At 38.9% G+C, this 14,892-nt stretch overlaps 1 protein-coding gene across 1 annotated transcript in view; it reads left to right on the top strand.

Moving 5' to 3' along the window:
• Positions 1-14,892, top strand: part of ddhd1b (DDHD domain containing 1b) — a 37,458-nt gene that overhangs the window by 12,249 nt on the left and 10,317 nt on the right. Inside the window, exons 6-12 of the mRNA XM_031741672.2 lie at positions 3,076-3,182; positions 5,155-5,411; positions 5,931-6,006; positions 10,243-10,392; positions 11,257-11,321; positions 12,045-12,223; positions 13,518-13,775. Coding sequence (XP_031597532.1) covers positions 3,076-3,182; positions 5,155-5,411; positions 5,931-6,006; positions 10,243-10,392; positions 11,257-11,321; positions 12,045-12,223; positions 13,518-13,775 — 1,092 coding nt within the window. The remainder of the gene's footprint in view (positions 1-3,075; positions 3,183-5,154; positions 5,412-5,930; positions 6,007-10,242; positions 10,393-11,256; positions 11,322-12,044; positions 12,224-13,517; positions 13,776-14,892) is intronic.

The raw sequence follows: 14,892 nt of genomic DNA, 5'->3' as shown, positions 1-14,892 counted from the left end.
ATTTCCTTGCTGTTTTTTTTTTTTTTTAGTTCAAGTACTAAGACATGATGTTCAGTTGCATGTAATTGACCAAAAGAACAGACGCAGCTTGTTGACCCAATCAGAAAAGCATATAACTATAGGTCATACAAGTGTATGTTAAGTGTAGGCCTATGGTTGGAGTCTGACAGACAGAGTCATTATGATGGAAACAGGCTTCGGGCTCCAGTAGAGGACTGTAAGCTATGTGACAACATTACAGAACATGGCGTTCTGTAGTGTTCTTGCATGAAGACAACTTACATTACTGTAAGGGATCAAATGAACTAAAAAAGTGCATTTAGCTGAATTTATATAGGTCTTTCACAAAAAAGTTTTAGAGCACAGCTCATGAGTTTGTGGTGAAAATTGTGTGAGCTGTCTATGGTCAAATATGGAGTTCCACTGGATTCAATGCTAGGACCAGTTCTGTTTACATGATACATGCCTTCCTTAGGCAGTATCATCAGAAGGCATAGCATACATTTTCACTGCTATGCAGATGGCACCCAACTCTGTCTAGCCAGATAACACACACCAATAAGTTAAACTGCAGGAATTTCTTAAAGATATAAATACCTCTAATCTCTAATTCATCTAAGGATGACCTCTAATTTTCTGCTTCTAAATTCAGATAAAACTGCGGTTAATTCACTTGGCCTTAAAGATCTTACAAATATGGATATGAAACCAGATTCTTACTCTGGATGGCATTACCTTGGCCTCCAGTAACACTGTGAGGAACCTTTTTTGACCAGGATATGTTCTTCAATGTACATATTAAACAAATATGTACGACTGTTTTCTTCCATTTGCACAACATCTTTGAAACTAGAAACGTCCTTTCTCAGAGTGACACTGAAAAACTATCCATCTATCATCCTCAGGGCTCGCAAAATTTCAAAATCTCTGGTAGCCCTTCGGGCAGGGACTCTTCAGTTTTTGGTAGCCCCAAATAAATTTAAGTAGCCTGAATAAAAAAATAGAGCAATTTTTTGATTGATGTTTTGTTTCCTGTTTTGTTTCCGTTACAATATTATACATTAAAGTATAATATTGTAACGGAAACAAAACCTTAATCAAAAAATTGTTGAAACACAAATTACAACATTGTATAAAAATTACAATCATCAACTCAAATACTTGGTTCTAATTGAACAGAAATTTCTATGAACTTGTAAGAACTGTGTAGAACATGAATCAGTCTGTGTCAGAGCCTGAATCTGAAATTTCCACTGAAGTCAAGGGTAAGAGGCAAGTGGAACCAAGATCTAGGCCATTTGCTTTTTGAAGTTTGCAAAGACTGCTAAATTTTGCCAGTGGTAGTTCACTCTGTGCAACATAGTACGCTGTTCTAAACAGATTTTTCAGGTTTATTTTCAGTATGTTATTTGCAATTGGTGTTTGTTCTGGGAAAGATATTGCAGACTGAGCAATAATGCATTTCTTGCATTTCTCATGGGTTCTAATGGGGGTCTTTCTTAAAATTACTGGTCCCAGTAACAAAGGCGCTTGTCGACTCAGAAATCGAGGAAAAGCAACAACACCCGGCAGAACATTATGTTATTTACAGGGTGCACATAAGTGGTCTGCATGTGCACATTCGCTGTCAAAATAAAAGACGCGCACCAGATAAGAAGTTGCAACGCGTGTTTGCGTACATATAAAAGGCTCTGTTTTTGTCCGCTAGAGTGGGATTTTCACGGCACATTCTGCACCACATCTCTGTGCGTTCATCATTTGTTTGAAGCCAGCTCACCTCCTGCAACCACTTTTCAGAGAATACGCGCTTCTTTTGCGGTTCGGACTTCTGACATTTCTTTGGAGGTGGAGGAACACCAAAGTAAGTGCTTAAAGGAGTTTGCTTCTTCGACATCTTTAAGAGTTCTAAACAAATGTCTGTCCTCCTCCAGAAAATCTTATGTACTCAAACGCGCGTTGCAACTTATCTTGTGCGCGTTTTTTATTTTGACAGCGAATGCGCACCTGCGGACCACTTATGTGCACCCCTGGTTATTTAGCTTGTCATATTCCAGCCACAGAAATTCTTTTGTCCATGAAACCATAAAGCTGCACTTTCTTTTTGCCTTATAGTCTGATTTGTCATAACTTTTCCGTTTTGTGGTAGGCTTTTCTTTGGCTGTCACTTCTTCACCCTGACTTGTCTTATTTGGCTCAGCAGAACTAAAATATATATCCTGCTGCTTTTACACACGCACTCACATAGCGCTCAGCGATTCTCTGCGCGATCAACCTCTCACATGTTTAAGCTTGCTGCGGGAGATTTCACTTGTCATGTTTGCACAGTAAGCTAACGACTGATAAGACGATGTCAGAGGAATTGGTGCGCAAATGATCGTCACTCACCAATTAGTGCTGCCGCTCTCTACACACCGTTCGCGCGATCGCAAAGTGAAAGCAAAAAACAAGCGCAAATTCAAACGCGATTTCAGTATGTCACATATTGACAGTGGCTCATCGATGCCAATGACATAATTACTCAGCTACATTTCCGAAAGAATGCAAAAGCATTGACATATATTTTTCCTTCCTATGATAGCCCGACGGGCAGGGCTGAGATAGATTTTGGTAGCCCGACTGGAAAAATCGGTAGCCCCGGGACGTCGGGCTAGCGATTTTGCGAGCCCTGAATCCTTATACTTCCTCCTCATACTTATTTTTCCCACAAAATCAACTTTTAACTACAGAAATGAATGCAGCAAACAAAAGGGACCAAAAGAGGAGAAGGGGGTAGTACTGTTGAATGCTACCAAACAAGGAGGATAAAGTCAGTAGCACTAGTGAAGAAAATGTTCCTGACACTTGCTGATGATGGTACTATCCTCTTCACCTGTCAGTGGTTTCATTGTTGTGATTTACTCGCTAATATTCATGTTGGACAGAAGGACAATACTACTGAGTTTTGCCATATCTATACATTGCAAGCCAGAATCATAATGTCTACTCAAAAATATGCAGAAGCATTAAAAAGTAATTAATTTTGCTCTGGGAACTTCTGACAACTATGTCTTATGTATTTGGATGTTCTTCCTACAGACACAGTGGACTCCATCACTCCAGACAAGGTTAGAGGTCTAAGAGACATGTTGAACAGCAGTGCCATGGACATCATGTACTACACAAGTCCTCTGTACAGAGATGAGGTGAGTGAAAAAGCCCCACCATTTCAACATTCAGGGTAGCTGTAGCTCAGGTGGTAGAGCAGCCTACTAATCAGAAAGTTGGTTGTTCGATCCTTGTCTTCTCCAATATCCTTGGGCAAGACACTAACCCCAAGGAGTTCTCTAAATGTTAGATAGAAAGAACTTACAGAGAAAGAGCATCTGGGGAAGCACTTTTGGAGGTTGGTGGATCCTGGGAGTCTGGCAGTCATCTCTGCACCTGAATGTGATCACTGATCCTAATGCACATTCAGGTATCAATAAATCAAGTGCATATTAGAAAGTCTTTGGCAGCGAATTCACTTCTGAGATTTTTACTTCATCTATGTAAAAATGAGGGTCTTTCTCTTCCCAGCCTGCCTCCTCAGCTAAGATTCAGAAGTCTACAGAATAATCAGCAACAGTCTGCTTACCTTGGCGAATGTACTTTTGCCAGTCAGAAATCTCTGACTTATCAAATGTCTTTGAACTTTTACAATATATATATATATATATATGTCAAAGAACAAAGATAGTTACACACTGTCAGTGGTAGCAGTCAAATTGCCCTTTGGTTTAAAGCAAATATAAATGCATGTTCTCAGAAGAGGTTTAGTTCATGCTTCTGCTCTTGTGTCTTCTTCATGGCACCTGTTAGTGGGTGGGATATAATAGTGAGCAATTGAACATTTTGTCCTCACAGCTGAAAATGGAAAGTGGGCATCTCCAAAACTGCTGCTCTTGTGAGGTGTTCCTAGTTTGCAGTGGTCAGTATCAATCAAAAGTGGTCAAAAGGAAGGAATGGTGGTGATCCACCGACTTGTCATGAGCAAGTCTCACTGATGCACGTGGTGAGCAAAGATTGCCCCATGTGACCTGATCCAACTGATGAGCTACTTTAGCAAGTGATGGGCATTATTGAGGTTAAAGTTTAAGTCAAAGTTGTTACACTTACACTTACACTTAAAAAGAAATGAACAGTCTCTTATTTTGATGGTAGGTTCGTTTAATGAAAAAAGACAGGATATCAACCAAAAATCCTACGCCAACCAAAAAAACATAAATTTGATCCCCAATCAAAACATGACTTAGTACTTAATGAAGAAATCCTTCGTGACTGTGGTCCCGACTGCCTTCATATCATCAACAAGCTCCTCCTGTGTAGTTTTGGGCTGATCCACCACCTTTCTCATGATTCGCTTACAGAGTGTGTCACTTACATGTGCCAGTTAATTTTCCCTTTAGTGCAGGGAGTTAATGGATTTCCCAAATGCTTAATTGATATCAGATTTAATAGTTTAATAATTTAGTTAATAGTTTTCAGTTTCCCTTTGCACTTTGTTTCACATGTATTTTTGCAATCGGCCAAATAAAACCCCTTACTTTTAGTTTACCTTAGTAAGTCTCTGCATGTCTGCATTTGGATCCTCAATTTTCTTGCACTCAACACATGACAACGATAAAACTTTTATATTTTAACCTTTTATTTCAATTTGCTAATAAATGATAAAAAAAATAAAAATAAATAAGTATTCTTACTACAAACCATGTTCCTAAGGGCTAGCCTTTGTCCCCTCAATGATATGGTGCTGCAGGGAGCTGGTGCAGTGGTTTGTGGTGTGAAGCCTGGTCTTTCTGTGCCAAGTTGTGTGGCTTTCCTCCAGGTACTCCAGCTTCTTGACATGCATGTTGGATTAATTGGTGATTCTAAATTGATCAGTTTGGATCAGTGTGTTAAATAAACTTCTTCCCTGCTGGCACTCAGCATTACTCCCATTAGGCTAAACCAAACTTTGTCACACTTAAAATCTGGTTAAGATTTTGTAATCCAGACTGGCTATGCAGCACTGGTCTACCGGCCGATCAAAATGACCCTAAAACATCAAATATAATCATATCTATTTGAATCTGATTGACATAATTAAACTTATATCTCATGGTGTTGTGCATACATGCTGTTGTTTTGTTTGTGTAGATTACCAGGGGATTGACTCTGGAACTGAATCGTCTGTACTCACTCTTCTGCTCACGGAACCCAGACTTTGAGAAAAATGGGAAGGTGTCCATAGTGTCTCACTCACTGGGCTGCGTCATCACCTTTGACATAATGACAGGCTGGGATCCAGTTCACTTTCATCATCCAGAAGCCCTAGACCCAGAGGATACACGGATCCACTGGCCAACTGATGAAAAGCACCACCTTCAGGAGCAACTGAGACTAACGCGCCTCAGGTACTCTTCTGGCTTTTGTCTGAAACAGGTAAGGAGTCCAAGTCCCCATCTGTTTCAGCAAAAAGTGTACCTAATGGCACAAAGGAGTTTGAGGAGAGATCCTCGGTATTCTTCCACATTTTTTCATTATATACGAAGGGATAGAGAAATATTTAATCACTTTTGTAATATAATTGTCTAATACTTACGTATTAATACAAAACAAAGGTTAACTCTTTGGTTAAGTAAGGGGCTTAAAATGTAGGGAACGAATATTTTTATATTTTTTTATAAGGATCAATGCTCAATAAAATATAGCTTGAGAGTTTGATAATCTCTGACAGAGATATCACTAGTGTTTTGTCATTGACTTGGAGAAACAGTTTTATTTTATTCAGTTTCAGATTTTTCACACATTTTTCAGGTCACAATTTTCACATCAGCCTTAGTTTTTTCATTATGTGTTAAAATGTTTTCGGCTGAAAGTCATGTCAACTGCTTTACACTGGCATAATAAATGGTATCCGTCATCCTGTCCAGGTTGAGGGACTTAGAGGATCAATTCCAGGGTCTCCAGACTTCGTCTTGTGTTCCAGTGCCCGCCTTGAAATTCAAGGTAAAGATGGTGTAGCAGTTTCTCCTCAAAGAGAGCAGATTTGCACACACAGATCTTTATTATAAAACCTTCTGGGAATATACTCTCATGGATAGAGAGTGTTCGTTCCCACTGCTTTAGCTTGTCCGCCACTGCATTCCTCCAGTCCCTCAGTGCAGTCAAAAAGTATTTGCCCCCTTCCTTATTGCTTTTTGTGCTCAACATGTACTATATAGGGAAAAAAAACTAATTTGCACACGCACACACCCTATGTGTCTTTCTGCAACTGATGCAAGAACCCTCGGTCATCTGCACTACCTTTCCCTGCTACGGCAGAGCCACAAACCATAACCCATGCGGAGATAAGGAAATCTGCCAGTAAGGCCTTGGTTAAATCCAGTGTCATGAAAAATTGAGCGGTGCCCAACTGTTCAAGGAGCTCATCAATCCAGGGCATAAGGTAGGCAGCAAACTGTAAACCAGCATTCACCTTGGGATAGTCAACACAGAACCTTATAGACCCATCCCTCTTCATGACAATAGCAATAGGACTACACCAGGCACCATGACTCCTACTACCTTCATTTCCAGATTTAGTGTTAGTTCTTTCAGAACTACTTTTTGTTTGTGTTCTGGCAATCTATAAAGTCTTGACCAAACCGTCACCCTTGGGAAGTCTTAACATGATGCTGTTTGAAATTATTGTAACCTGGAAGATGCAACTTGGCAACACATGCCTTCTGGGCTAATAAAAAATGGTCATTAGAAAGGACTCATCTCTGTCATTCATCTGGCTCACCAGAGAATAGACTCCCCCTCCCTCCACGCTTCAAGGAGAATGAGGGGGTTCATTTGTGTCGCTCTGAATTCTGTCTGTTTGCCCCATGCCATAGTCAACATCTCCCAATCATCGCGTGATCTCAAAGGGGTCTTGCCACTTGTTGAGTAATTTAGCGCTGGAAGAAAGGAGTAATACAAGCACTTTATACCCCACTGAAAATTCTCTGTTTTTTTTTCCTGTGTTGTACAGGTGGTGTTGATGTTCTTGGGCCTGGAGCAAGTTTTCAACCAACCCAAAGTGTGAGGTTTTGCTCTCAGGTCCATAATGTATTGAGTTTAAGTTTTACGGTTTGGATTTTCCTCCTAGTTTTCTTTAAGTAATTAAAAAATCCTGCAAGGTTTTCAATTGAACAGCAGTTCAAAGGGACAAAAATCCTAGGGAGACCTGGGCAACCTTCCACAAACAACAGGGGATACATCCATTATTCCCATTTGCATTCCTTGTTACAAATGAATTAACAAATCATGAGTTTTAGAGTCTTAATCAGCCACTCCATTAGACCGTCCGCAGGCAGATGATACATACTCGTAAAAATAGCCTTAATACACATATTCATAAAGTTCTTCTTTCATCGTTGCATGACATGAACTGTGTGCCTTAATTTGTCAGTCTCTTTCAGCATTCCAACCTGGGAAATGGCCTAAAACTGTTCCCATGCCACATTTATTGCAGAAATATTATGGGGCTCTGCTTTGTAATATCAAATTGCACAATCCACCTGAACTATCGCAAATGGCTTGATGAAACAGCCCAGTGAAATCCATGCCAGTTTGTTCAAACTTGACCTCCATAAATGATAAGGGCACAAAGGTGTTTTTGGAATGTCAGCTGGATTTATGTGACTAATGGTGCACATGCACCCAAATATGTGGCCAATGGGATCGAGCCATTATTCTTTCCCCAGTTTTTCGTATCCCATATGGCCAGCCATGGGATTATATTGAGCTGCCTGGAATTTCATTTGAATGTCTTGAACACGCCCCTCACTCATTGCCCCACCAATTCACCAAACCCTAGCTAATCTAAAATGAGGAGGTGCTAACTGCAGCCTCAGTCAGTGCATTTTACCTTTGTACCTATTTTACCTATTCATATCAGTAAACATCCCCATTTGCACACTTAAAATTCACCCACAATGCCTCTACCAAAGCTCTGGTGTGAATCAGGTCGCTTTGAGTCAGGCACTGAATGCAGTCTGAATCTATCATGGCCCAGTGTATACCCCCTTTGCATTTTTATCAGAACACTGTTGGTGCCCCCCTGACTGGGAAAAGGTGTTGGAAGTGACCTGCACCACCACCACCACCACCTATGAGGGCACTTATTTTTAGAAGTGACAGGGTAGCCCCATACTTACAGCACTCCTGCCCGAGGCAGGCTGGGTGCAGTTTCAGCAGGCAATGGGACTAATGGCAGTAAAGCAGGGACAGTGACTTTAGGTCCAGTCCATGGTATCAGATGGGTAGCCTGGTTTGCTTCAGTGTATCCACCTAAATGCACAGCAGTGGTTCCTAGCCAAAGTGACGACCTGCTAAGAACCACCTGCCTTGGAGCTCACTGGCCTGTGACATCTCATTCACTCTGTTGTTTTTGTTTGTTTGTAATCCCTCACAAACTGTTCCGTGATGACCAGCTCCTGTAGCTGTTGTTCTTCAGCTGCCTTCCCTGGTTGCAGCTACCACATAGCCCCATCTTTCAGCTGCTGGACATAGGCAGAAGGGTGGTTGGCAGACCCCAGCACAAGTGATGATGATTTTCAAACATGTCCAAAAAGGACTGTGGATCATCCGTGACAGTCATTTTGTGTTGCAAATTTACACTCCAATGTCTTTACTTGGTAGAAAAATACTCTTATGTATGGCAAACTTGCTGTCACACTGAAATGTGTCCCATTTTAATGCAAGACAAAGTTAAATAAAGTAAATGTAAAATGCAGTTTTAAATGATGATTTCATTTATTAAGGGAAAAAACTATCCAAAGCTACCTGGCACTGTGTGAAAAAGTAACCCCCCTTTTGTTATTCAAATGTTTTTATTCACAGTTAATCACAAATTAACTGTGAATAACAACATTTTATGGAAAGCCAACTTCAATGTCACTTATGGAAGCCCGTTTCCGCCACACACAAAAAAGTATCCATAACTCGAAAATTTGAGTTATTAACTCGAAATTTTGACTTATTTTCTTGAAATTTCGAGTTATGGATACTTTTTTTTTTTTTTAGTGGCGGAAACGGGCTTCCATAGTCACTAGTGACACCCAGGCCCGATTATTATGAGACCCACTGAATCACAAAGTCACTTAAATAGAACCTGTCTGACAAAGTGAAGTAGGTAGAAAGAGCCCAAAAAACGACACATCATTTCAAGATCTAAACAGAAAAGAAACAAAAACATCTATCAGTCTGGAAAGTACTTCAAATTAATTTATGGTTAAAATTTTATTTGTGAAGAAGTTTATGAAGTCGTTACTAGTTAACGTTAAAGGAATGGTTGGCTCAACAGAGCTCTGACCTTTTGTCAGCCTGGCTACAGTCCTCAAGAGAAACCTAGGGTTGTTCTTATTCTGAATTCTTAGATTCAGTGATGAATAGTAAGATGTTCTAGCTTTACGGAGGGCTTTCTTATAAAGCAACAAGCTATTTCTCCAGGCTAAATGATGATCTTCTAAATTTGAGAAGATCTGCTTTATGATGATCTTCTAAATTTGAGAAGATCTGCTTTAGGCTACGTGTTTGAGAATTATTCAAGGGAGCCAAGTACTTCTGATTTGAGGATCTATTTTTTGAGGAGCTACAGTATCCAGTGTCATACGTAGTGAGGAGGTAAAATTATTAACAAGATAATCGACCTCTGTGGATGTAGCGTTCAGGTACTCTTTGTGATTCTAAATAATTTTTTTTCCAGATTTTTAGTTTTTTGTTTGTTTGGGAGCTGACACAGTCTCTAAGGGGATGGGGTTTTGGGGGGATAACAAGAGGAGAGAAGCCACAAAGAGTCGTGTAAGACTGCAACTCTACTTCCCGGTGCCGAATGAAATCATCATTTAAAAAATTAATATTTACTGAAATTAACTTTGTCTAATACTAACATTGTTTGATGATCTGAAACATTAAAGTGTGACAAAATGTGAACCACAAATCAAAAATGATGGGTTGTTATTATGCCATTCCATTCATCTTTTGTCATAGATCTGATTGCAGATATAGTCTCCCTGTATTTCACCCTAAAAACATTGTTATATAAATCGGCCTTCATATTTAAAGTACAAACATCATTCCTAGCATGTCAAATGCTCACAGAATCACAATCTGAGGGTGCTTCACTTGAAGTGTAGACCTGGCCACTAAATGCCTGTGAGGAGCAAAGACTATATCTCTAATATCTCTAATGATACCCTGTTCTCTGTATTGCAGGTAGAGAATTTCTTCTGCATGGGGTCTCCTCTGGCTGTATTCTTAGCATTACGAGGAATCCGTCCTGGAAACAACGGCATGCAGGACCACATCCTTCCAAAATCTATCTGCAATCGCCTCTTTAACATATTCCACCCTACAGACCCTGTGGTGAGTTATTCAGTTCAGTTCAGTTTTATTTATATAGCGCCAAATCACAACAACAGTCGCCTAAAGGCACTTTATATTGTAAGTAAAGACCCAACAACAATACAGAGAAACCCCAACAATCAGATCACCCCCTATAAGCAAGCATTTCGGTGACAGTGGGCAGAAAAAACTCACTTTTAACACAGAAAGAAAACGGCAGCAGAACAAGGCTCAGGGAGGGGTGGCCATCTGCCACGACCAGTTGTGGTGAGGGTAAGAAGACAAGTCGAAGACACGCTGTGGAAGAATGCCACAGATTAAAAATTAAAAGTCATAAACGTAAAACCCATTTCTTTGCTCATCAAGGTGCCCCCTATATATATATATATATATATATATATATATATATATATATATATATATATATATATATATATATATATATATATATATATATATATATATATATATATATATATATATATATATATATATATATATATATATATATATATATATATATATATATATATATATATATATATATATATATATATATATATATATATATATATAAATATATATACATATGTATATATATATATATGTGTATATACATATGTATGTATATATATATATCTAAAGTGGGAGCTGTTGTGGCTGAAGCTCCACAGTTATGTATCTTACTAACCTGCTGAGATAATATGTACCTATTTTAATGATTAAGCTATTCTTTTTCAGTGAATACTGAATAAGATAATGTTACAAACAGTTACAGTAGTATTACACTAATATATATGTAAAAAAAATTAAAGACAAGCTTATAGTAATGATTAAATTGTGTCTTTGAAATACCTAATGAGTTTAAACATTTGTTTGTTTCAGGCATACAGACTGGAGCCTCTAATCATAAAGCACTACAGTAACGTTGCACCTGTTCAGATCCACTGGTAAGAAATGTCAAGTGTCTTGTGTATAAGAGATGTTTCCCAGCTGTAGAAGCTGGAATTAAATAAACTTTTTGGTTTTGTGTCTTTACACTGGCTGCCTGTCCGTCAGAGGATAGACTTTAAAGTTCTGATGCTGGTCTATAAAGCTCTGAATGGTTTAGGACCAAAATACATCAGTGACCTCCTGACCCAGTATGAACCTTCCAGATCCCTCAGGTCATCTGGATCCGGTCTGTTATCAGTCCCCAGAGTCAGAACCAGACACGGAGAAGCTGCATTCAGCTTTTATGCTCCTTATATCTGGAACAAACTCCCAGAAAGCCTCAGATCAGCTGAAACACTCAGTTTATTTAAATCCAGGTTGAAGACTCACCTATTCTCAGCTGCATTTGAATAAAGCACCAAATCCACACTTAAGTTTTCAAAACCTACTTTTTAACTACTGATTTTATCTACTGTTCTGATTTTATCTACTGTTTTGATATTTGATTTTATATACTGTTTTGTTTGTTTGTTTGCTTGTTTTAATCAAATTTAAATCATGCTTTTTATTTGTTTTTGTTTTTGTTTTTAATGTCTCTGTAAAGCACTTTGAATCACCTTGTTGTTGAATTGTGCTATATAAATAAACTTGCCTTGCCTTGCCTAGTAATAATTATCATGTCATTTAAGTAAGGACGAAATGTTTCATTGAGCAGAGGTTGATGTGGATGTGATGTGCAGGTACAACACTACCAACCCAGCACCGTATGATCTGATACGGCCCACGCTACTCAATCCCCTGAAGGAGACTGTGTCTGTCTCAGATTCAGAGAGCATCCCTAGCCCTTGCACGTCTCCGCCCCAGCCCCGGCGCCACTATGGAGAGTCAATCACCAGCCTGGGCAAGGCCAGCATCATGGGTGAGGATTTCAGCAATGGAGTCATAGATGATAGGAGAAAAAAAAAAAAAAAAATATATATATATATATATATATATATATATATATATATATATATATGTATGTGTGTGTATATATATATATATATATATATATATGTGTATATATATATATATATATATATATATGTATATATATATATATATATATATATATATGTATATGTGATTTTTTTTATTTCTCATGTTTAAAAATCAGCTTAGTGAAATAATAATATCTGAAATGGATATGAACGCCAAGTAAAATCAGCTGATGTAAGCTGAGAGAAACAGAAGATGCTTGAGCTGCTGATATTGTAGCAGGCCCAGCACTGGGCAGTAAACAGGGTGTAAACAAATCAATAGAAGCAATTAGCTCTGGAGAGTAACTCGATAAATGACATTTGATATTACACAGCAGATATCCCAAAAATTTAAGATGAGACGAGCCAAACATTTTTAGGTCATGAAACTTGTAGAGCACTAGAATGCTAAAAACAAACATTTCAAGGTGACATCTGTTTTCCTTATTAACATTTGCCAATGCTATCCTTTTTGTTTTTGTGGATGAATTAAAACATAATGCTAAGGAGATAGAATGTGCTGTTGAGTACTTTGATGCCTAGCTTATCTAATCTGCAAGTGTTGCTGGGCAAGATGCTAAATCTTGCTTCAGAAGTATCTGTTGGTATCTAAATGTGTGTGCCTGATAGATAAAAAAAACAAACATTTAAAGTAAGAGAAGAAAACACACTGTAACATCACACAACTCCCTGGTTGCTACTTGTAACTACACATCCCATGTTAACTGCAGATGGGTAAAAAGTAGTTTTAGGGAAGACTAAATATTTCCCTTAAATTTAAAGGGAAAATTACATTTAAGGCAAATCTTTTTAGAACACAAAGATTTTTACTGTAAATCTTTGACCTTACATATAGGAGATCCTTTGCCTCTATGAAGTTGGGGAAGTTTTGCTGCCACAGTTGTGGTCCACAGACAAGGGTCTTGAACCTGTTGTCCTTTTGCCCCCTTCGAGTGCCTCCCTGAGGGTTTGAAAAACATGAGAATTAATACCGTTGCATCAATCCAGCTTTTTCCATTATTGCCCAATACTTTGGGTGTGGGTATCTGGAAAACCCCAAAAGGGAGCAGTTGATAGAAGAAAAGGGCAGAAGACTCAAAACTTTTTTGAACACACTAAATATTGTTAATGAATAACTTTAGATCAGGAATGCAAAATTAAATGATCTAATGCATAAATCTCATTACCCCTAAGGTGCTGCAAGTCTCGGAAAGGGAATTGGAGGAATTCTATTTTCCCGCTTTTCCCGTTCCAGCGGCCAGGTGGGTGGAGTGGAGGAGGAGCCATCAGATTCTGAGAGTGGTACCTCTGAAGTTAAAAATGTGGCAACAGGAGAGGAAGAAGTAGCAATGGCAGAGAAAGAAGAAAAGGACAAACAAATAATGGACGAGAGGAGGGAGGCGGAGCCTGCCATGTCCCAGTCCACCTCAGCTGTCATGGACATCACCTCATGTAAGTGCTGTAAAGTAAAGCATCTATGATTTGCTTTGGTTTTTGAGATCTTAAATCGACGTGGCTGCTCTTCAAGGGGTAGAGCAGATCATCTACTAATCAGAAGGCTGGTAGTTCAATCCCAGGCTGCTCCTAGGCTGTCTGAATGCTAAAGTATCCTTGGGCAAGAACTCTGAGTTGCTCCTGATGCATTCATCAGAATGTGTGTGTCACACAGAATCTGTGTGAATGATAATTAGAAAATACTTAGCCATAATCTCTAAAAGTAGAAAGTAGTAGATGGGTGAGACATGTATAAAGTGCTTGAGTAAAAGAGTACTATATAAGAACCAGCCCATTTACCATGTCTTTTATCTTCCTGTAATCATTTTTCAGAAACTTTTTGTGAGTCAAAATCATGTTTGCTCTGTTAAGTCAGTTCAGTTCAGTTCTATTTATATAGTGCCATTTCATAACAACAGTTGCTTCAAGGTGTTTTATATTGTAAAGATCCTACAGTATCAGAAAGAAACCTCAACAATCACATGACCCGCCTATGAGCAAGCAACGGTGGGTAGAAAAAACTCATAACAGGAGGAAACCTCCAGTGATGTGAGCAGTGAAGGATTCTACTTCTTGGATCCTTCACCGCAGACATTAACTCTGTGGATAAAACATAAAGTTCACCAGTGAAGACACAAATGATAACAGGTTGCCATTCCTGGACTGTGCCATGCACATTGAAGAGAATGGAAACCTCAACACTGAAGTTTACTGGAAGCCCACACACACGGACCAATACCTCCTCTTTGACTCCCACCACCCTCTGGAACACAAACTTAGAGTAATCAGGACCTTACAACACGAGGCAGAAAATGTTCCCTCTAAGCCTGAAGGGAACAAGAGGGAACACACATGTAAAGGAAGCTCTTAAAACATGTGGTTATCCTAATTGAACTTTCATCAAGTCAGCAAAGATGCACTGAAAAGAAGATCAGACACCAACTAGGGAGGATCAGAAAGACAAACTCAACAACATTGTCATCCCCTATGTAGCCGGTTTATCAGAAAAACAGGAGAGTCTTCTTCAAGCACGACATCCCAGTGTACTTCAGACCTAGCCACACACTCAGACAGA

The sequence above is a fragment of the Oreochromis aureus genome, linkage group 15 (assembly GCF_013358895.1).
Source record: "Oreochromis aureus strain Israel breed Guangdong linkage group 15, ZZ_aureus, whole genome shotgun sequence".
Classification (NCBI taxonomy): Eukaryota; Metazoa; Chordata; class Actinopteri; order Cichliformes; family Cichlidae; genus Oreochromis; species Oreochromis aureus.
This window is presented reverse-complemented; position numbering and strand designations above follow the sequence as displayed.